A 21,734-nucleotide genomic window follows, 5' to 3' on the forward strand; every position below is an offset into this window, starting at 1 on the left:
TATGAATATCCGCTTTATTTTTTGTGGACATTCAAACATTTGAAGGAGTTTCAATTACACTTAAACAGTTTTGGAATGATTTTGAAAACACATTTTTATAAGTAAGCGGATCACAAGTTCAAAACAAATATCTCTGGTTGTTATGACGCCAAATGATTTTTGCTGTGAATGATCTTCCAAGAAACCTTTAATTATGAAATTTGTCTTTTTGGGCTGTGATATTAGAGTACCAGCAAAACTATTGCTACCTTATCATTTGGAGCACATTTACAATTTTATTTAATGGTAACGTTCGTTTGTTTGTTTGTTGTTTTTTTTGTCGCACAAATAGGCATGAGTTTGTCCAGGTCTGTACAATTGTCTATTAACTAATCATATACGTTCTATACACTGTTCCGCTATGAAATGTAAGTTCCCAATCTAATCAATAAAAGTAGGTTTTGCTTGGTTTATTTTAAATAGAAAGCAAAAAAAATAGTATGATAAGTCCCAGTAAATCTACACTTTTACGCGCGCGTTTTGTATTTTCTAAAACAAAAATCTTCGTCACTATAAAAGTTGATTTTGTTTTTTCGATCCGAGAAAGTTTACTATTGATTGATTTTCGTTTAGTTTTTTTTTTCTTTTCAGTTAGTTTTACCGGTATACCGTAACACTGGGATTTATTCTCTAATCCGAAAGTGCTGACTAGTAGGAATTTTTCTAAACTATATTCTCTCGTTGCACTCTTTGTAAGATTCGTCCTTCTCGATTGTTTTGCCCTGCAATTCAACGAACGGCAGATGCTGGGGATTTTTTGTTTGTTTATATCACATATTTCTTGTCTTTTTTTTCACTGTTTCAAGTATTACACATTGTCCAGAACAAAATTCGGAATAGGCACATAAGAATTTCTGTTGTTTTGTTCGGTTTTTTCTTCCCAGAATAGTCTTTGTGTTCGCTACCAACGACCCCAGTCGCTTTTGATCATGTCCGAGGCTTTTTCACCGATCATGATAACGGGCGCATTTGGATTGCCGCTGACGATCGTTGGCATTATGCTAGCGTCTACCACTCTCAGTCCGGAAACTCCGTACACCCGTAATCGGGGATCGACCACCGCCCCCGGATCCCAGCTTGGTCCCATTTTGGCGGTCGATGTCGGGTGGTAGATTGTGAAGGTGAACTGCTTGATGCAGCACGCCCAGTATTCGTCCGACATGAAGGGCAGATGTCGGCAACCTGGCAGAGGAATTTTGTGTGGTCGCGATCCGAACCGTTGGAATGCTCGGGTGTAAGACACGTTGATCGCAATCTTGATTCCTTCCACCAGGACTGCTACGTCTTCGGGGTGGTCGAAGTAGTTTGGTTCGATTGAGGGTTGCACGAAGGGATTTCGTGATCGCAACCGTACCCAGCCGGTGCTTTTCGGTCGCAGAAGAAGTGGGAGGATCGTCCACGTCTCGGCGTTCTGGATGGGTTTATAGACGGTGTTATAGAACCCATCACGAAGGTTCAGGATTTTTCGGATGTTTTGTCCACCGTCTGAGTTAACCGAACTTGGACCAAAGTGGAACTGTATGTCGGGCCACTGTCCTGAAGGATCGGCATACTTCGTGTTCACAAAGGCTAGGCCTTCGATGCCGGGGAACGTCATTGGCCCGCGTTCGTTGAAAATGTAATCAAATGCTACTGGTAAGGTGGTAAAACGTGATGTTTTAACCGTAACTGGTTCATCAACAATAAACGTCAATCCTCCTAGCCCGACGTGATCCTGTAGATTTTCTCCCACAGGCAGATCCGAGCGTACCTTGATGCCATATTCAGCTAGATGGTCTGCTGGTCCTACGCCACTTAGCATCAGGATTTGTGGAGTGTTCAACGCTCCTGCTGAAAGGATGATTTCTTTCTTGGCAAACACCAGTTGCCGCTTGTTGTTGCGTGAAAATTCTACTCCGTACGCTCTGTTGTTTTTGTCGAATAGAATTCGCGTGACCTGCGAGTGCATTGCTATGTCCAAGTTTTTCCTCAATCGAACCGGACGTAAAAAGGCTTTGGACGTGCTGCATCTGCTGCCGCGTCTCATCGTTGCTTGGAGCAGCATGAATCCCGTCTGATCTTCACCGTTGATATCCCTGTTTTCGTATCCCATCTCAATGCCTGCCTGGACGAAGGCCAACGAAAGTGGCGTCCTCCAAGGGGCCTCCTGGACGGTCAAATATCCTCCAACTCCGTGATATGGTGACCGTGCCATGTAAGGGTTTCGATTATCTTCTGATTTTATAAAGTACGGCAGCACATTATCATAACCCCAACCGATATTGCCCTGCTCCAGCCAACTGTCGTAATCTTTACGATTTCCTCTAACATAAACCATTGCATTGAGCACACTTGAACCTCCCATCACTTTTCCTCTAGGCCAATTACATCGATCGCCTATCATCGCCTGGCAGTACCTGCGATCACCCGAAGGCGTCGTTTGATACTTCCAATCGAACTCCGTCAGCTGCAGGAAACCTGCCAGCGAAGGCACGTCCGTCACCTCCGTTTCATCTCCCCCGGCCTCCAGCAGCAGCACGGACCAATCTGGTATCTCTGAGAGACGTGAAGCCACAACGGCACCGGCCGATCCGGCTCCAATGACAATAAAGTCATAATAGCGTCTTATCTGCAAAGAGAACGGCATGCAAGAGAGAGAAAAATGGTGATAATTAGTATCAATTTAGTGGATGAATAAGTCGGCAAGGGGTTACTGTTTCTGCATCAATGGGTTTCGATTCCGGATCCACACTTTGGTATCTATAGTAATTGACTCCTACAGCTATAAGTGGTATGAGAGTGAGTAGTGCTATTGGGGTGTGCGTTATTCCTCCAGCTACTGCCGCTATGGAAGCGAGTCCAAGAGCCATTGCACGAGAGAAATAAGTGTACTTCACTAAAGAAAGCCGCCGAAAAGTGTTGATGATGCGGTGAAGGAGTTGATTTTGAATCCAACCAGAAGAGGGTGTAAGGCAGCGATAGGTTTTGCGCGACGGAATTTTAATCCTAGGAAGTTTCTTCTATTATTTTTCTAGGTGATAGAATCGGCATGTGTGTAAGGCGTTCTACTGGGTACTGGTTCGCTAGATCCACACATCAAGATCCTGTTTGTTGTTCTCGGAGAGGATTTTGGGCGTATAATTTCGTATCCCGGGTCGCACTTTCTGGAACAACAATTTAGCGTTCCGGTCTTCCTCTTCTATGTCCAAGTAGGACTTTATGTAGAGATGCTCGTTGAGGTATTTGGTTTGCCGTTCGACGCTCTTGTACGAGGAAGTGGCCGACGCCGAAGAGGCCGATGAGGTCGTTGAAGCCGTCGAAGGGGAACGTGAAGGAGCGGCCGAGGATTTCGATCCCGTCGATGAAGCCAGGGACGCCGTGTGATGATGATGGTGGTGGTGGTGATGATGGTGTCGGTAGTCATGTGCGGAAGTACATCTGGAGGGCAGAGATTTCTCCTGGCCCATTTTATTGAAACTCTGGAAGAGGAAGAGAAAACAGTCATTTAATACAGCGTTTGTATGATAACACTAGTTTACAAAATTTTAAAAAAATCGTGAACTTCATTGACTGACCCAAATTTTTAATGTAGAATCGGGCGCTGAATCAGAAAATGAAATCTTACAAAAAATTCAGTAGAACATTTTTCGAGTTATGCTCCAAATATGAAATTTGGGAAAAATAAAAATTGTATTGTATTCAAAACAAAGATTTCAAGTGGTTAAAGTCTGCTTCATTTAATATTGGAACAAATTCTTTTGCTCATTGTGGCGCTCCTAGTGGACGGATTTGGAAACTTTTTTCACCCACGTGTCGGGAAATTCATTACCTTTCACCATGTATTTATGTCATAACACCAAACGATAGCATTTTGTAAACAACCGCCATGGAAGCCGAACGGAGGGATCAAATTGTGCACAGTTTTCTTGAAAATCCATTGTTGTCGGCATCGAAGCTAGCTAAACAGCTTAAAATGCCCAGAAATACCGTATGGCGTGTTATCAAGCAGTACAAGGAAACATTGACGACGGCTCGGAAGCCGCATTCGAAGCGTCGGAGTGGAACTGTCGACCGGAAACTGCGTGGGAAAGTCATCGAGGCCGTCAAGAGGAATCCCAATCTTTCAGACCGCGATTTGGCCAAAAAGTTCCAGGCCGCTCACAGTACGGTGCGACGAATTCGTCTCCGGGAAGGAATAATGTCATTCCGAGCCAGCAAACAGCCAAATCGGACGCTGAAGCAGAACAATGTGGCCAGAATCCGTGCTCGAAAGCTGTACGACCAAGTGCTGACCAAGTTCGACGGATGTATTCTGATGGACGATGAGACCTACGTGAAGGCGGACTTTGGGCAAATCCCAGGTCAAAAATTTTATTTGGCGACGGCTCGGGGGGATGTACCTGCAAAATTTAAGTTCGTGTTTGCGGATAAATTCGCCCGCAAGTACATGATTTGGCAGGGGATATGCAGTTGTGGACAGAAAACCAAAGTCTTTCTCACTGACAAGACAATGACATCAGAAGTCTACAAAAAAGAGTGCCTACAGAAACGGATTCTGCCGTTTATTCGTGCCCACGACCGTCCAGTAATGTTTTGGCCGGACCTCGCAAGCTGCCATTACAGCAAAACGGTTATGGAATGGTACGCAACGAACGGGGTCAGCGTAATACCGAAGGACCTCAACCCCTCAAACTGCCCCCAGTTCCGGCCGATAGAGAAATACTGGGCAATCACGAAGCGGAGGCTTAATGCAAAGGGAAAACTTGTTAGGAACATGACTCAAATGAAGAACTGGTGGAATCAAATCGCCAAAACGGTGGACGAAAAGGGTGTGCGCCGCCGAAACAGCAATGAATAATTTTTTTAATTTTTTTTTATGAAAGAGTAAAGAAAATGCTACATTTGTATGAAAAACAAATTATGAATTCGTTAATAAATGACTGAACTACACGCAATTGTTTGTGTTCCAATATTAAATGAAGCAGACTTTATTTATCAAATTCGGTTGAAAATTGAAGCAGTTATGGTTATTTTACTAAAACAGTAATAATTGCATTTTTGAATAATTTAAAGAACCGCAGTTTACTTATCTTAATATAAGAAGAATTAAACATGATAAATCTCACTCGTTCCAAGCTAAAATTGATCATTAGCTAACCAAAAGGTCACATGCCAAAATTCAGTAAAATCTGACCATGGGGAGGGGTTGCTCGAGTCTCAAGCGTGAATGGGATTTTATGGTAGTTTGCTCGAGAGAAGCAAAATAAACTTAATTACTTTTTTCTGCATTGACTGATTGCTTTCTATGATTTTTTTTTATTCAACTGACCATACGTAGGAAAAATAATTTTATCATCATAAACTTACAAACTAGTGAATATTTAAATTTTCAGAATTATTGTAAATTGCTGAACTATTGCATTATCTGGCAAATATTTGGAAGGAGGGATCCAGGGCCTGACCAACATCTGTTTTCGAAGAGTGAATGAGTAAGGCTATTTCATCAGGGTGGCCACAGAACCGGGAAAACCGGAAAAAACCGGAAATTTAGTCCCAAAACCCGGAAAATTTACAAAATGACATCGAAATTCATTCTTGGTTCCAAGATCAGGGATTCCACCCAAAATTCAAAATCATAATTTAAATTTCCAAGCCAGAATTCTACAGTTCGAAAAATCTGTAAGAAGAATGTCATTAGTTTTGAAATTTATAAACTACTCTGATTTCTCTTCAATGACCTCTAATTGAAAAAAAAACTCACTAATTTTACCAAAACCTAGAGTTCAAAACTGACTCGACTGAGATGAGAATTGAAGTTTAATTTGGAATCCAAATAATATTTTCCTATTAATAATAAATTTGACATCGCTGAAAATTAGCTGAATTTAAAAAGAAATCATCTCCTATCTAAGGCAATTTTCCAAACAATAAACTTTTTTCGATTACTGATCATAATTTATCCAGAAAATTTCAAATTACACTTTTTAAAGCTTGAATTAGTTAAGATTCTTTGAAAATTTCGAATAACCTGATTTCTTACCTGATCCGTGACGAAAATCGAAATAAAATTTAGAAAATTCCAGGATAATTTTCCCTTTTTCATGAGGGTGAGTTTATGTCGACTATCAAAATTTTTCGAAAATGTTAAAATGGTTCAACATTGCATTGTACTTCCCGCATAATACACATATTTGTGTTTTGAGTGAAGCAGTTAAGGAATCCCTTAATTGGAATGTTAAAAGACCCATAGTTACTAACAAAACAACAATTATTGCAATAAAATTTATTATTTTTATTTTTTTTTCTTTTCGATTGCACAAGGCAACAAAATTTACGTTATTCCGTTTGCCCGGAGGGTTGAGAGCTGATAATGACTCGTGCAAGGGCGACATATCCATATATACAGTTTGTTTTTTTCTTGCTAGCTCTAGTTTTTCAGATTCAAGGATTAACTTAAGACATTTATAAGAATTTTGAAAACATTTTTAATATATTTGAAGCGAAGGTTTCGAATCGATCAACGTTTTCCAAAACCGCGAGTAGTTGAAACTTCTGAGAAAACTGAGGCGTCCTTTAAGTTGATTTAACACAGTCTGGTAAAGTATGAGAATTTGAAGAAGTTTTGGTGTATTTTTTAATCTGAATAAATCAATTTTTTTTCAAAGCATAATTAAAAAAATCGCAGTCTTCAACAAGTTGTAAATGGAATTTTAATTTTTGATACCAAAAGCTGATAAATGTTCCTCAATGATGTCACAAATAGTTTGATTTTCTTTATTGATTTTTTGAAATTTGGATTTTATTTTTCAAGCATCTTGTTTCTTTGAAGCTAGAATAATTAGCAAATATTATCTCAAACCTCTATCAAAATAAGGATAATAAATAGATGGGGAAACAGTTTTTTTTATAGAGAGTTGTCGGTTTATAAGTTATCAATGATTTATTTTACATAAAACTTTTTTTTATTTTACATACCCAATATCAACAGAACTAGATTTGACAGAATCTGACAAATGATTCGGATTCAGGACGGCAAAATCAAACTTTTAAACAAAGGCTTTACAGATTTGAAAACATGTGCATATCATCATGCATATCATATTGGGAACTACATTTTATAACTTAGCTTATAGTTTCTGAGAATATTATGTAGACTGTTGAGTCTCATTGATTTTTATACTTTGGCATGTTTTACAGAAAATGTTCGGGACCATATATGGGGTCATATGCAGTTTAAATCTTCAAATTGTTTTTTTATATTACTTTTAATGGCTACTTCAAAATATTAAACTGTTCATTTTCAAATTTCTTTCAAAATTCAGAATTCATGGGTTTTGAAGTTCGGATTTTTTAAATATTATAGGTAGTTTGATTGAAGTATCAATAAATTTAAACTGCATTACAGTTTTACTTTGCTATGAAAATAAAAAAAAGTTTCTTGTTTTTATTGATTTACGAAACTTCTTTTTCATTATGATTAAAATAGATATCATAATTTCAATATTTCTAAACAGGTTCATCCATAACTTTATTATTTATCACTTTTATTATAAATGAATAATCTTTTATAATCTATCATTACAAATTTTATGCTGATATGAAATATTTTTAAAGAAACCAATTTCATCCTCAATTTTATTTTCTGCTTCTTTATCTTCTAAATGCTCAGCTGCTCATTCAAAAGGTTTTTAATGAATTACATAAGGCCACAAATTCCTTATTTTATGCGCTGAGAATAAAGAACTAATTAAGATTAATTTTGGTGCCCTGAAACTTTTGGAAAAGGTCTAAATTATTTAGTTTTGACTATGAATAAAACCTCTTTTTTATTTTCTTCATTATTGTCGGAAGAATAATCTCCAAATTTTCAAAAACTGTAGATTTCAACTTTTTATGTAATTTAGCGTCATCATCATCATCAAAATTATATTCCTTAATTGAACAAAACAAAATTAACAAATTCAAAATCTGTTTTTTCTTTCAAAAATATTTATAAGTTCATCAGTTTTCAATGATTTATTTTACTCAAAACTGATTCATTTTCAAACTTATAATCTTCATATCACCAAAAAAGAGAGGTGTAAGAAAAAATGTGAAAAAAGTTGAGTTCAGGATGCAAAGATTTACCATTCAGGCATCAAAATGTTGTCTCATGAGTTATAAATTAAATTCCATAAAAAGGAACGTCTTATCGTTTTCATCTTCATAATATTTTAAAATTCATTAAAAGTTTAATCAACGTTAATTTAAAAAAAGAATAAAAAGTAAGAAGAATAGAATAGATATTAAAAATGAGTAAGCCCTCATGGAAAAAATTTACATTTTCATAATCATGAAATGTTCTTACTAAACGAACATAACTTTTACCGTTAAGGACGATAAATTAAATTAACATTTTATATTTATTTTCAAAAAAAAAATCCAAATTTTATTGTATAGTTTTATTTTATTTTCAAATAAACTTACCCAATTTAAAAGTCGAACTTATTAAAAATAATTGAAATATTTTTCATTAGTTTGCCTTTGTTATTCTGCTCTGAGTTTTTGTGTTCTGAAAACATTATCTTGGAAGCCTATCAATCGATAATTTAAATAAGAAAAAAATAATTTGTTGCTTTTGTCCTTCCTAGGACCCAATATTTCAGTTGACGGTCCCAAAATATTCATAGCAAGAAATTTGAAACTTGAGCCGAGCTGGAAATTTTTTAAACGTTTATTTATTATTTTAATTATCCTTGAAATAAAAATTGAATTTTTTAAAATGTTTATTTATTATTTTTAATGTCCTTATTTTTTAACCAATCATAATTTTTTTTATTAATCTGTGAATAATTTGAAATGGTTACAAGAAGCAGGTTTTAAGCTTATTTTTAATGTATAATGTAAGCTTATGCTTTGTGCTTTCAATATTTATAACAAGACTTAGAATTCCTTATTTTTATTTTTATCAGTTTCGTTTTTCGTCATTCAAGAATTCACCCATTTCTTAACCTGTACTTTGTCAGTCATGACAAATTGAACATGTAGTATTTTAAATATATAAAATTACTATTGTAAATTTCAATCGATCATGATCTTTTGTAGCCTTTTATTTTGATAACTGGAAGAATTAGTAAAAAATAAAGAAATTTATAGCTGACTTTGATCCCTGGCACTCTTGAAGTTAAATTTTATAACTTTTTTTATCAGATTAAATTCAATCATCATCTATCTGTTTTGAATAAATTCGCTCAAACATTTTTTTTACTTATCAAAAATTCACATTTCAAATCATGTCCGAATATTATTTTAAATTCAAAATGATACAGAGGAATTTTAATCAACTCTTCAATTGAAAATAAATAATCAAAATGTAACTTAAAATGATTATAATTAACCGTTTTTATAATTTAGCTGAGAAAAAAACAATCATGGTTAATTTCTCACCTTATCTGAAGTTTATTTTTGAATTCGAGTTTAATTTTTCTCAAATCTGATGATATATTTTATTTCTGTACACTGATTCTCATTTCCAAAGTTTAAAGTTCTGGCTATATTTTAAATTTTCATTCGCACTCGTTCTCTGGTGTTCCGAAAATGTTTATTTAAAATTTCTAGTTCAGAATAAGCATCATCATTTTGAACAATTTATTTATAACTAACTGGAAGCAACATTGATTTAAAATTTTGATTCTAGTATATTTTGAATAGTATCAGTATGATTTTTTTTTTCGAATTTATGTGATGGTTCTTGAAAATAATGGATCTGAAATAAACTTCTCTATTTATTATGCATTTTTGGTTTTGTTATTTTTTGAATTTCGAAACCCCCCCCTATGGATGGGTCCTTCGCACGGGCCTTCAAGATGCACAAATAATGTTTGGTGAATTGTTTCTAGTTAATTATTTATTGCAACAATTTGCAAAAAGATTATTTCTTCAGCACGATTCGTAAATTTATCCAGCAGAGCTTGACGAGTCGATTTGAGGGTAATTTTTGAATTTCTCAAACCCTGGGGTCTAAAAAGCTTCGTGATTTGCAAGTTCTTCGGAAAATTGTGGGATCAACTGGGTTATTATGAACTAAGATCCTTCTTTCTTATTCTTATACCTGTTCATAATTACCCAGGTGAATAGGGGGTAATTATGAACACTGTTAAGATTCTTGTTACGTAAAAATTTTTAGTGTTGCCAATATTTCTAGAGCAAACCAAACACTTCGTGTAAATGCGATTTGATTAATTTTGAGCAATAAATAATATTACATTTGAAGATGCATTTATTACTGAATGTATTAAAAACAACAATTTTACTGAATTTTCTGTGACTAGGGGGTTACATGATTGACCGTTCTCAGAACAATTGTAAATTCTCAGAGACGTGGATTCTGTGAGCTGTACATTTAGTGTCTGTAACTTATCAAAAAATGATAGAATGTCACATGACAGATGATTGAATGAAAAGTCACCATAAAAACCCATAACAATTTTGTGTATGTTTTTTGTAGGATTTTTATAAAATCTGATAAATAAAACCTTAAAATAGAATCGAATTATTTTAAGTGTTCAATGATTTGATTGTTATGAAATAACCAATTCAATGAAATAAGTTGAAAATTTTTCTATACGCTGACGAAAATGAACAATCAAAGTCTGGAAAACTTTGAACTTTTGACCGGGAAAACCGGGAATTTCAAAATGAAAAAGTGGTGGCCACCCCGTTTCATACAGACCATTGACAATGCCGATGAATTCGAGAAAATTTGCAACGGCACAGATGGAGACAGCCGACAATGTTCAAGTTCAATGTCTCTCCGACCCAGGAAGACTTAAGACCAATAAAAATAAAGAAACAATAATAAAAAAAAAAGGCCGCCGAGGATTTCTTATCTTCTTCGTCTGGGATGCGTTTTTGCTACTTTAACACCTGTCGCCAAAGAAATGCCGCACTCGCGCTCGGTGGGGTCAAAGGCGGTCGTCGTGTGCCAGTGTAAAAGCTCGTTAAAGACATAAGTTTCGCAAATTGAAACACCTCAACCAGCGCGAACAGCGATCGGGGGCCACCTGACAGATGGCCAAAGTCAAGAGGTTTACAGATTTGAATGTACTCAGCGTCGTAAAGTTATGACGAAGAACTACTGCTGCTGCTGCTAGGGTTAATACTGTGTTAAGGTGGGGCGAAAGCATCGTCTCCTCCACGCGTCAAAATGACATGTGTGTTTGTGATAGACGCCTTTTTATTCAAGGTGGCGGCCATCCAAAGTGTCGGTCTTTCTTACAAATAGCTGAGGAGGAAATGGCCGAGGGCACGAATTGTTCACCTCTCAAAGTGGTGACAAAATGCGAATGCCGTATGTGTCCTCTAACATGTAAAGCCATTTTTAACCCAACAACGTTTCTCCCGTTCATTGGTTGGGTGCTTAATTTTTTGCCTCAGCCACAACTGAAGCTTTCCTTCTGGCCACTGTGCTTTCTTTACTACATATGTACATGGCTGGGTCAACGCTTTTATGAGCCATTAATTCTGACCACAATTCGTCGTTAATGCAGATACGGAAGTCGGAATTTAACCTTATTCAATTTATCACATTTGACTTTAGAGAAAAAAAAAATTAATATAGAATATCGAAATTTCTTATCACCATCTCTTCAAGAAATAATTTGATTGCTCAAAACAAAACCTATGAACAAGTAGCAAGCTGAGATGTAGATCGCAATGTATTGTTAAAACATTACATTATTTAAAAAAAATAAGTTTATGCACCTCTTCCATTATATTTTCAAAAAATCACAACATCTTGAATTCAATTTGGTGCCCATAATAGCCATTATAACCTTTGTTTTTTTTTTTTCAGGAAGTCGATTCGGTTCAATCAACTTGAGTTTCGTTTGCAAAAATAATACCATATTATTTGCTTGAGTCATTTTGGATGTTAGTTCAACATTAAAAATGCACGAATGCCAAGTGTGAGAAAGTGTACGGATGACATCATTATTGAAGATTTGGCATCAAAAACATTTGAAGCTTTGAGTATTTTCCAACAGTACGTTTAAAGCTAGATAATAGTATCTTATACATAAACAGAAATTTCTATCTATTATTTAAGTTTCCTTCAAAACAGACACAATTAAAAAAAAGTATTTTAATAAGCAGGATATTCAAGTTAAAATTGTTTTGATCTGTATTACGAAATTTGAATTGTCTTCTTGGAATTAGCTTAAAAAAACGAACACAAAATATTTAATTTTACGACAGTCGACGGTATATGCGTTCACAAATTGAAACTTATTTTGAATTATAAATTTCGAATTGCAATTCCACGAATCCTTTATACTGAAACTTAAGTGTTGACACTCAAAAACATTACCTCCTGTTTGAAAAGGGGTTTCTTTAAGAACTGTAACAACTTAACAATTTCAGAATTTGAAATCAACCATTTTAACATTCATCAAATACTGATTTAACACATCAACCACTCACGATAGTCAATAGATTTACATAAATAAAATGTTAAATCTAGTATCCATTAGTTTAGTACTTATCGCTTTGATTATAAAAAAAAATCTTTCCAGCCATTGATAATTTTATGCTGATATGAAATATTCTTAAAAAAAAATTAAGCCTAAATTTTGTATTGGGTTTTCATTACATAAGGTCACAAAATTAACATTTTTCTGAGGTGCCAAGAATTTAAGAGCTTATTTTTTTATTCATTTGGGTGCCCTGATTCCAAATCAAAATTATTGGTTATTATTCAAACAGTTTTTGTTTTTAAAATAAATATTTAAAATAGGTGGACATCATTTTGAAAAAAATTCTCTACTTTTCAGACGAAACTGTATAACTCTACAAAAATATTAAAAATAAAGTTTCTAAACAATGAACTTTCTTAAAGCTCGCTAGAAATTTTGACTTCTGCTAAAAGAGAAAAGAAGTATTCTTTTTGTTTTCTTTTACCAACTCTGTAGTATACCAGAATATTAACGATTTTTTAAAGTAATTTTAAACCAAATTGAAATTTGGATATTATAAAATCAGAAGTGAAATACTTCTAATGATATCTTTTCGAATTTCTAAAAATAGAGCAAAAAAACTTTTTGAATAAATTTTGAAACTTGGCAAAATATTATTTGATTGAATGGAGGAAAACAAACAAATTCAAAATCAGTTTTGTCTTTTATGTTGTTTTGTTGGTTTATCAGCTATCAATGATTGATTTCATTCAGATCCGTTTTTAAACTAATAAATACATATCACCAAAACTAGATTTGGAAAACAAAAGCTTCGAGATCAGGGAGCTAAAATGTTGGTTAATGTTATAATTCAAATTTTAAAATACATAGATGTTTTATTGGGAAAAACTTCCTTCTAAAAACTAACTTTTTTCATCTATATTATGTTTATTAATTTTCAAACAAATTTCACCAATTGAACAGTACCACTATTAAAATTTTTGAACTTTTTAGATAAATTTGTGTTTGTTTCTCAATTTTGTTTTTTTTTGTATTCTGAAAACATAACCATTCAAACTAAATAAAAAAAAAGAAAAACATTGTTTGTATCATTTCTCTTTGACCTTTTATTGAAATTGACGCCGACAACATATTCAAAATTTAAATTTTTCTTTCATTTTTATTTTTTTATCGATCTCGATTTTAAACTTATCTATGAAAAGTTCGCCACTGCCACTTTTGACACAAAATTCAATATATTTATCGTTTTATCAAATTAAATTAAATTAGCTACTAGGCATGTGCTTTGAATGAATTATCATAAATTCAAAATGGATATTTCTTTCCTGTTCGAGAATTTAAATTTCAAATCGAGAATAAATGGTATCTTTACAAATTCATGTTTTATATCTGACATGATTTGAAATTTATTTTGGTATTAGCTTTTTAAATTTGGTTTCATCTAATGTTATCTATGTCTGCACTGATTTTTATGTCCAATGATTAAAATTATGGTTTTATTAAAATTTTAATTCGTATTCGTTTTCTATTGTTCGCAAATTTTAATTTCAAATTTGTAAACTGGACTGATTAAAATTTCTTTTCAAGCAAACTTCTATTTTAGAGTAAGGAACATCCATTTCTACAATTTATAAATGACTTTCGGAAAAAAGTATTGATTTGAATATTTGTTTCTAATTCATTCTTAATCGTAACAGCAAAATTTATTTTTTACTCCAGTCTGTGTCATACGCATAAGTAGGAAAATAGTTTTATAAGCCAATTGTCTTTTAAACAGTGCTATGCTACATTAGGGTTCCGAAAATTTGTTCGGAGAATGTCACTTTTTTGTTTTTTTTTTTTTTTAATATTTTCTTCACGCAATTCAATTTAAATTCCAATATATGGGGCTTACAGGAGAATTCTCTGGCTACATCTTTGCTGAAGACGTTGTATTGCAAAAATTAAACTAACATTGGATGGAGCTGTCTTTCTTACTTATTCAAATCATATTTTGAATTAAGTTTAAGCATTTTCTACTGTGCAGCCTGTTGGGCTCGAACAAATGCATGCCTCTTTTCAAACGAGTAAACCTTGTCTGAGGCCACCGACACCATCTTAATCATCCGCTCGATACTTTGAATACATATTTTATTTATACTTCAGCAATTAAAATAACAAAAAAAAAATGTCCGAGAAACAATCATGAAAAGATCGGTAAACTTCGTTTCATTGTGTTTGAATAGCGTTCACTCAAAATTTTATATCCCTACCCATGAGTAATTTAAAAAAAAAAAAAAGAAGTGCATCGGTTTCTTCGAAGCATTATAATCTCTCAAACCTATATATTTTTTTAAATAATCAATAAGCATCGACTGATAGCAGGGCAGACCAAAGTAATGTATGGTTAAAACCACATAACATCTTCAAATGGAATTCTAGACTTGACATCTTTATTTATGTTGTTAGGTTGTCTTAAATCTCTAATCTAATGTTTTTGTTTTTACTTTATCTAGAAATTATCTCATAAGGCCTTTGGGTAAAAGGGGTAACGTATAAGTTAAGGTTGCCCAAATTTTTTCGGCACGTATCCGGGCCGGACAAATCCGTGCAATTTTAAATAAAAACCTAGCAAAATCCGGGCAATATCCGGGAAAATTTTGTCAAAATCTAAGAATTACACAACAAAAACCAAGAAAATTGTGGAACATAAGCTTTACACTGCACTGGCTAAACGGGAGACACGCGACCTATCTCACCTATTGTCGTTAGATAACAGACGATCGCTCACGCACGACACGACAGCAGCTCAGCCGTCGTGTGTATGCGTGTAGTGAAGATGATAGAGAGAGAATATCGACTCGGAACGGCCTATCGACCGAGAGAGTGTCGCGCTCGCAATTATAGGCTACACAAAAATAAACTGGAAAAAAAAACCATCAAAACTCATCACCAGATTTTTAATTTTATTTTAGGCTTCCAAAAAGTTTTTCATAATTATATTTATTAAACTTGCTCCAAAAATTTCGTTTTGGACGCATAATAAAAAAAAAAACAAATTACAACACAATTTGTTTTTTTTTGTTTGTTTGATTTTCCAAATAAATTGAATGGATCCAGCAAAATCAAGACTTTTTTCAATGAAATCCGGGCCGGACTGTTTCCAAACTTTGTATTAAATATTGGGGCAAATCCTGATAAAACCGGGCAATCTGGCAACCTAAGTATAAGTGAGAATTTGAGAAAATACGTTTTCATGTTGTTGTGTTTGACTTTTTTCCATACATTTTCTCGGAATTTTGTTTGATTTTCCCAAACGTAAGAGTATGGAACAATTTTAAGATACCTGAAAAAAATAATCAAATATGGTTTGAAAAAACGAACTTTATTTTTGAATGTTGACGAGTATCGCTTTATACTTCAATTATCGTTTATTCCAGATTTTCTTGAAATATCCGGGCTTGCACATGAATTCAAGATAAGTCAAATCTTGAAGGGATACCCAGTTATTGTTCAACACTTTTCGAATTTGGCCCGGCTTTTTTTTTTAATATTTTATAAATCAATTAAAAAATTTCTAATTTGAATATTTCAAGATTTTGTGTTAAAAAAAATCAATTGAAAAAAATCAAAATGTATGTTGTATGTCGGTAGCAAGGTTCAGCCTATGTATGTGTGGCTTGGCCTTCGAATTGCTTCTAGGGCTTCCACGGCCGATGGTTCGTCGAGGGAAGGCATCCAACCTTCAGAGACCTACAATAATTGGCAATCCACTCCGCTTGCAATAGTCTCTTCAGATTAACCCCAGATGCATTCCCTCTGAAATATTTAGTGCATTTAGTTATTTATACAATAAAACACATCTTACCTGTCGGCAACTTATGGGATTCGAACCCAAAAGTTTTCTTGGCGATACCGGGAATCGAACCCAGTACGCCTGGATATCAGACTCACGCCAGCCAATTTTTGTTTAATTCTCAGATACGATTTTAATACTCCTGCTGTGATTCAATGAAAACTTTAAATTTCAAGCTATTTTTCATTTTCTTTCTGTATGTTTTTGGCCTAGATTTGGTTCAGATTTGCCTTTTTTTACCAATTTTCCCAAAAATTGTCTTGAATTGCCCGACCGTGTTGTTAAAAGTATGATGTGGTTAAAGTTTATGATCATCGTTCTTATTAACAACTATTTTGATGATATCTTGCTTTAATTCGACTATCATCTAATTTGATGTCAAATAAAAAAAATCAAATTACCTGTTTCGACGTGTTTTGTCCCAGATTTCACAGGAACCCATTCTCTTTGGGGATAAACGTCCTAAAAGCGACAAGTCATCTGATGCCCTTTCAGTTATTTTATAGATGAAATTTTTCAAATCAAAGAGAACCCCACTTAAAAATGATCTGGTAATACACCATCTGGTTACATAATCTGGTTGAAAAAAATCAACTCAAAAACATGAGGGGCATTAAGATAGAAGAAATTGTAGGAAATTTGAATAATAATACTCAAAAAAATTTGAATAATAATACTCAAAAAAAATATTCGGCCGAATATTCTTTTTGCCGAATTGTTGGAAAGGTCAATATTTACTTTGCTATACTACCTGACACTCTTGCACTATTGGTTGTCAACGAAAATCAACATATAAACAAGTAGTTGTGATATAGAGTCTGCCAATCAAGTGCCTATAGAGTGATATAGCCAAGTCTGCCAAGTTGTTATATCTGCCAATCAAACAGATCTATACATACATACATACTATTGGTTGAAGTTGCAGTTGTTTACCGGTAGCACTACGAGCACACACACATATCTAGGTAGGATCTCCAAGTGCAATCTAAGTTCCCTTGAAAAGATCCATCCACATGCATGTGCTTCATCATTAAGGCGTACAATTCCAAGGTATACACGGCTAGCATTTCACTAATGCTTAAATCACCAACCTTCATCATACTATGTGTGCCTAGTTATGTCACGACCGGGATACGATCTCATGAACGTTGGCTTAGAATACAAGGATGCCATCCTCTAGGCCACGATCTGCTCGCTATTTGGTTCTTACTTCCTTCTGATTCTATTCGCCGATGCTATTTTTAGCACGACTCGGAACTGCCTTATCGACTAGCTTCTATAATGGTCCAGTTAAATAGACTATATGACCAACGTTTCTGTTTATACTTAGTAGAGTTTACAGTCTTTTATACTCCGTAGAGATATTTGCCATCAAGAGTCACGCTGCGGTTTGCGGTTAGTAGCTGGATCATCACCCCGAATTAATTGGGTGATGCGGGAGGGTTACTCTCGTGCTTTGTTTATGCGCTGTGGTCAGCATGTGTGAGCTGATCCACGAGTCACACTGCGGTTAGCAGCGTGAGATCATTTTCGAAGATCGGGAGCAGTGCCCTTGGGATCTGCAACCTGGAAGGGTCTGTGTGGAATGCTCCAGATGGAGTATTAGCCCGGATTGCATCCTGCAAGAAGCTGCTTATCGAGAGGGGCTCTCGGAATGTGGAACTACGTTGCAGTCAGCTCGCGATCAAGGTTGCCGAAAAAAATTCTGTGTTTTTGAGGAAAAAAAATCTGAATTTCTGTGATTTTACCCAAAAATTCTGTGACGGTTTGCTGTGATGCTTTTTCCTTTATTTTCATAGAAAATTCATGATAAATTGTTTATTTTTACATTTAAGTATGGCAAAATTAATTAAAACTACATATCCCATAATACTTTTTCGATTTATGGTAAAAAAAAATCTAAATTTTGTATTGGATCAAAAATCATAATTTTGGAAATCGATTCAAAATTCAAAAATTCTGTGAAATCTGTGAATTTTTTAAAATTCTGTGTTCTGTGACACAGATTCTGTGATGAAAATTTGCTGAAAATTCTGTGAAATTACAGATTTTTCTGTGATTTCGGCAACCTTGCTCGCGATAGCTCATCCAAGCCAGCAGTGTCATTTTCCTGTGGCTTTGGAGATTATGTTAGTTGCTAGCATCGCCAGATTGGACGCATACTGCTGAACGTTGCCCTCACCCTTTTATGAATTGTCAAAGAGTTGTACGCAATTGGACGAAAGTTCATGAAGCTCTGCAAGCGGAGAAATTATTTTCGTGCTTTGTAGCTGCACTGCGGTTAGCATTCGCATGCTTGTCTTTGATGGTTGGAAGTTGCTGAATCAAAGCAATCGAAAGATTCCTTTTAATTCAACCACGGTACCGTGGTTGAATTAAAAGGAATCTTTCGATTGCTTTGATTCAGTTGAATCATTCAACCAAGTAGGCTCATACCACAACAGGGTTGGAAGTTGTTCCGGGTACTTCGGAGGAAGTGGTTCAGTCGACGGTTAGTTGCCAGCGATTTCAACCACTTCTTAATTTCAGTGGCATTTTGGACGAGTTGAAGTCTTGCTCATAGTCGGAGCCACCGAGAAAGAGACTTTCGTCGCATGCTGAGGTTATCAGCCACTGGAATCAACGAATCCACGATTCTGGTTCCAGTCAGCGTGTGGTGCAAGACTCTACTCTACCTTAGTTGCTCTACGAGAGAGCGATGACGTAGATGATAATGATGATTAAGATACCGTCAATCTAGAACCGGTCCTAAAACGCATTCAGCGAACCAGAGAAGCTACTCAGCGCTACGTGGCTAACGTAGCCGCTGATGATGATGAGAAGCCACTTCAGATCATCAACAAGCTGAAGAACCTGAACGATGGGCGTTTATGGAAGACCGCTTTCGATAATGGAATAACAGCCCCGGATGAAAGCGAGATTTGGCAAGAAACTCATCCTGTTTCTGACGCAGCTGAACAATGGTGATGTTATCACCGAGTAGCCGTTCAACGATTTGAACGGTTGTTTGCAGTCATCTTGGAGACCAGATATCTGTGCTGCGGTTAGCACATTAGTCGAATACCAGGCCAGTCCGGCGGATAGGCATTGGCAAGGCCTGAAGCTTTTTCTGCGATAACTTCGATGTATGACCGAAATGGCGTTGATATACCGCAGAAACGCGAACACCGATCTACTTACGGGAATCAAATTTCGTGGTCAACAAAACGTCAGAAGACGGTCAGTCTGGCATCGACCAAAGCTGAGATAGAAGCCGTATGTCATGCGGTGAAGGAAGGCTTGTGGTTAACAAACTTCCTTGGAGAGCTGGGTGTGGTTCACGGAGAACAATATCCCTGAAGAGGCACGGATCCATCAGCGGATGGAGCACTTAGATAAAGTATGAAAAGTTAATCAGGGTGATCGTGTGAAGCGGTCAGCTATCTTTACGACACATCGCGACTGAAGATCAACCAGCTAATACGTTCACGAAGGCGTCCCCAGTGCGAGGCAAATTGAGGGGAGGTGTTGAGTTTCACCGTTTGGTTCGGATCCTCCAGCAAGCAAAAGTTTTCCGGGCAGCAAAAGATTCTGCTGCTCCGCCGTCGAAACCAAAACATTGTTTGTTTTGGTTCCCACTTTTTCCCTGCAATTCGCGCCAACAATTGAATGAATGATTACTGATGACTGCTGATGATTGTAAACACGATACAAATGTTTACATCAACACACGATAAAGCGAAAGTACTCATGTTAGGTTCGTGGTAACACAACATTGATGCCAGATATGCTGAGTGGTTAGCTCAGAATATCACACATAATTGAAAACATTAATAAGTTAATTAAGCCAGTCGTGAAAATAACACCTATTAAGCCCTAGCTATCACAAATGTATGGATTTTATAACGTTTAGCAAATCCTGGTGTAAGAATCGTAGATGGCTAAACCTAGAATATACATATATATTTTTTTAATTCTTTATAATAAATACGTAAAATAATTAACGCTATGCGTCAAACGGTAAGCCTATCTATTTTTTCTATCTATCTATCTATTTCACACAGGTATAGTTATCGATCGATTCGTTGCATCATTTTATATGGGTTCAAATCCCTCTTTTAAAGGTTAACATGAAGTTGTCATTTTTATGTGGACATTTAAGAATATTACACAAGTAAGTTACAGAAACCACCACCACTTGCAGATAAGAGTGTACAACCTATCACCAACACCAAGCCAGCTAAAGAACAGGAAAAGGAAAAGAAAAACGAAAGCACCACTCACTCAACTCACACGAAAGTCCGCTATATTGAAAGGCATGGATGGAACTGGAGCCGGCGGTGCTCTTCTGGATCGACAGAACAACACCCGCGTACACCCTTCCTCCGGAATTGTGTCTTAGATGCTCTTTCCCTTTGGTTGCTTGGCGACCCGTACGTAATCCCGCACTCTCTGGTGATTGATCCACTACAATATGATAAAGGATGGGTGCGACGAGTGCTTTCGCTTTCTTTGTTTTTGCTACTCAGTGCTCACAGTGGTGCAACGATGTTCTCTACACCTTATTGATGAACGCCAGCATCCGATCGTACGGAAGGAAGTCGTCGTCGTTCTTGCCGATGCCAAGTCGTGCGGTCCTTGCGAGAGCACGCTCTAGTCCTGGTCTGAACATCCGGGAGAATCACCCTTCGCTTCAACAGATCAGACAGAGCCTCTCGGCGCTGATTGGTCTCGTGCGTGCGAGCTGTGATGTGATTTGATGCGTGGTTTGGTTCTGAGGAGGGGTGGGTGGAGGATGCAGTTTTTTTTCTTGCTTTTCGTATTTACGTTTGCTTTCGTTCTTAGAAGAAGTACAAGTCAGTAGTGCGTGCGTGCGTGCATGGGTTAGCTGAAATTATGAAGGATTTATGAGGTCCAGGTTAGTAATGTTTGGATTGAGAAATAGAACATTAAGAAAGAGAAAAGGGAATAAGGAGAAAATTTATAGTTATCTACATGAAGATGGTTAGGCAATGTTTTTTAGGTATTTTAATTTTGGATAATTTCGGAATAAAAATAATTGAGAGGAGTAGTTTTTTTACAATAGATCTTTTTTTAAGTACCTAGGTTTATTCAATTTACGATACCTTCCTACGTATACTATTAAGTGCTATCAGCCACTTTGTTAAAACCGATCGTGTAAGCTTCTAAAAAAAACTCCTCATTTGTTAGAATAATTGAAATTCTCATTCTTTAAGAAGAAATTTGAACTCCTTGTACAATCTTATGGTTTTTTAGAAGAAGTTTTAGAACTGATTTATAGCACTTGCTAAAGATCAATAATAATTCTTATAAAGAACCTTAAGCTTTCCTGCCATTCTGTATTTAATGACAACATCTATAAAACTTATTGTAGTTTAAATTTTTCTTTGGTTATCCTTTATATAGCATACATATGATCTGGATATAAA

The 21,734-nt window shown here is 35.6% G+C and overlaps 2 protein-coding genes across 3 annotated transcripts; both read right to left on the reverse strand.

The window, feature by feature from the left end:
* Nucleotides 1–607: 607 nt before the first annotated feature.
* Nucleotides 608–21,166, reverse strand: LOC129757271 (glucose dehydrogenase [FAD, quinone]). Of its 2 annotated transcripts, none has more exons than XM_055754434.1 (3): nucleotides 20,578–21,166; nucleotides 2,733–3,497; nucleotides 608–2,647 (listed from the first exon to the last, which is right to left on the reverse strand). In XM_055754434.1, the coding sequence occupies exons 2-3, from the start codon at nucleotides 2,886–2,888 to the stop codon at nucleotides 941–943; spliced, it is 1,863 nt and encodes a 620-aa protein (XP_055610409.1). In that variant the 5' UTR covers nucleotides 2,889–3,497; nucleotides 20,578–21,166; the 3' UTR covers nucleotides 608–940. The 2 variants fall into 2 exon arrangements, with proteins under 2 accessions (XP_055610409.1, XP_055610408.1); XM_055754433.1 differs by having other exon boundaries at nucleotides 20,569–21,166.
* Nucleotides 3,102–3,485, reverse strand: LOC129753033 (oligodendrocyte transcription factor 3). Its single transcript, XM_055748826.1, has one exon. The coding sequence runs from the start codon at nucleotides 3,483–3,485 to the stop codon at nucleotides 3,102–3,104; it is 384 nt and encodes a 127-aa protein (XP_055604801.1).
* Nucleotides 21,167–21,734: the final 568 nt, after the last annotated feature.

The sequence above is a fragment of the Uranotaenia lowii genome, chromosome 3, assembly GCF_029784155.1.
Source record: "Uranotaenia lowii strain MFRU-FL chromosome 3, ASM2978415v1, whole genome shotgun sequence".
Lineage (NCBI taxonomy): Eukaryota > Metazoa > Arthropoda > Insecta > Diptera > Culicidae > Uranotaenia > Uranotaenia lowii.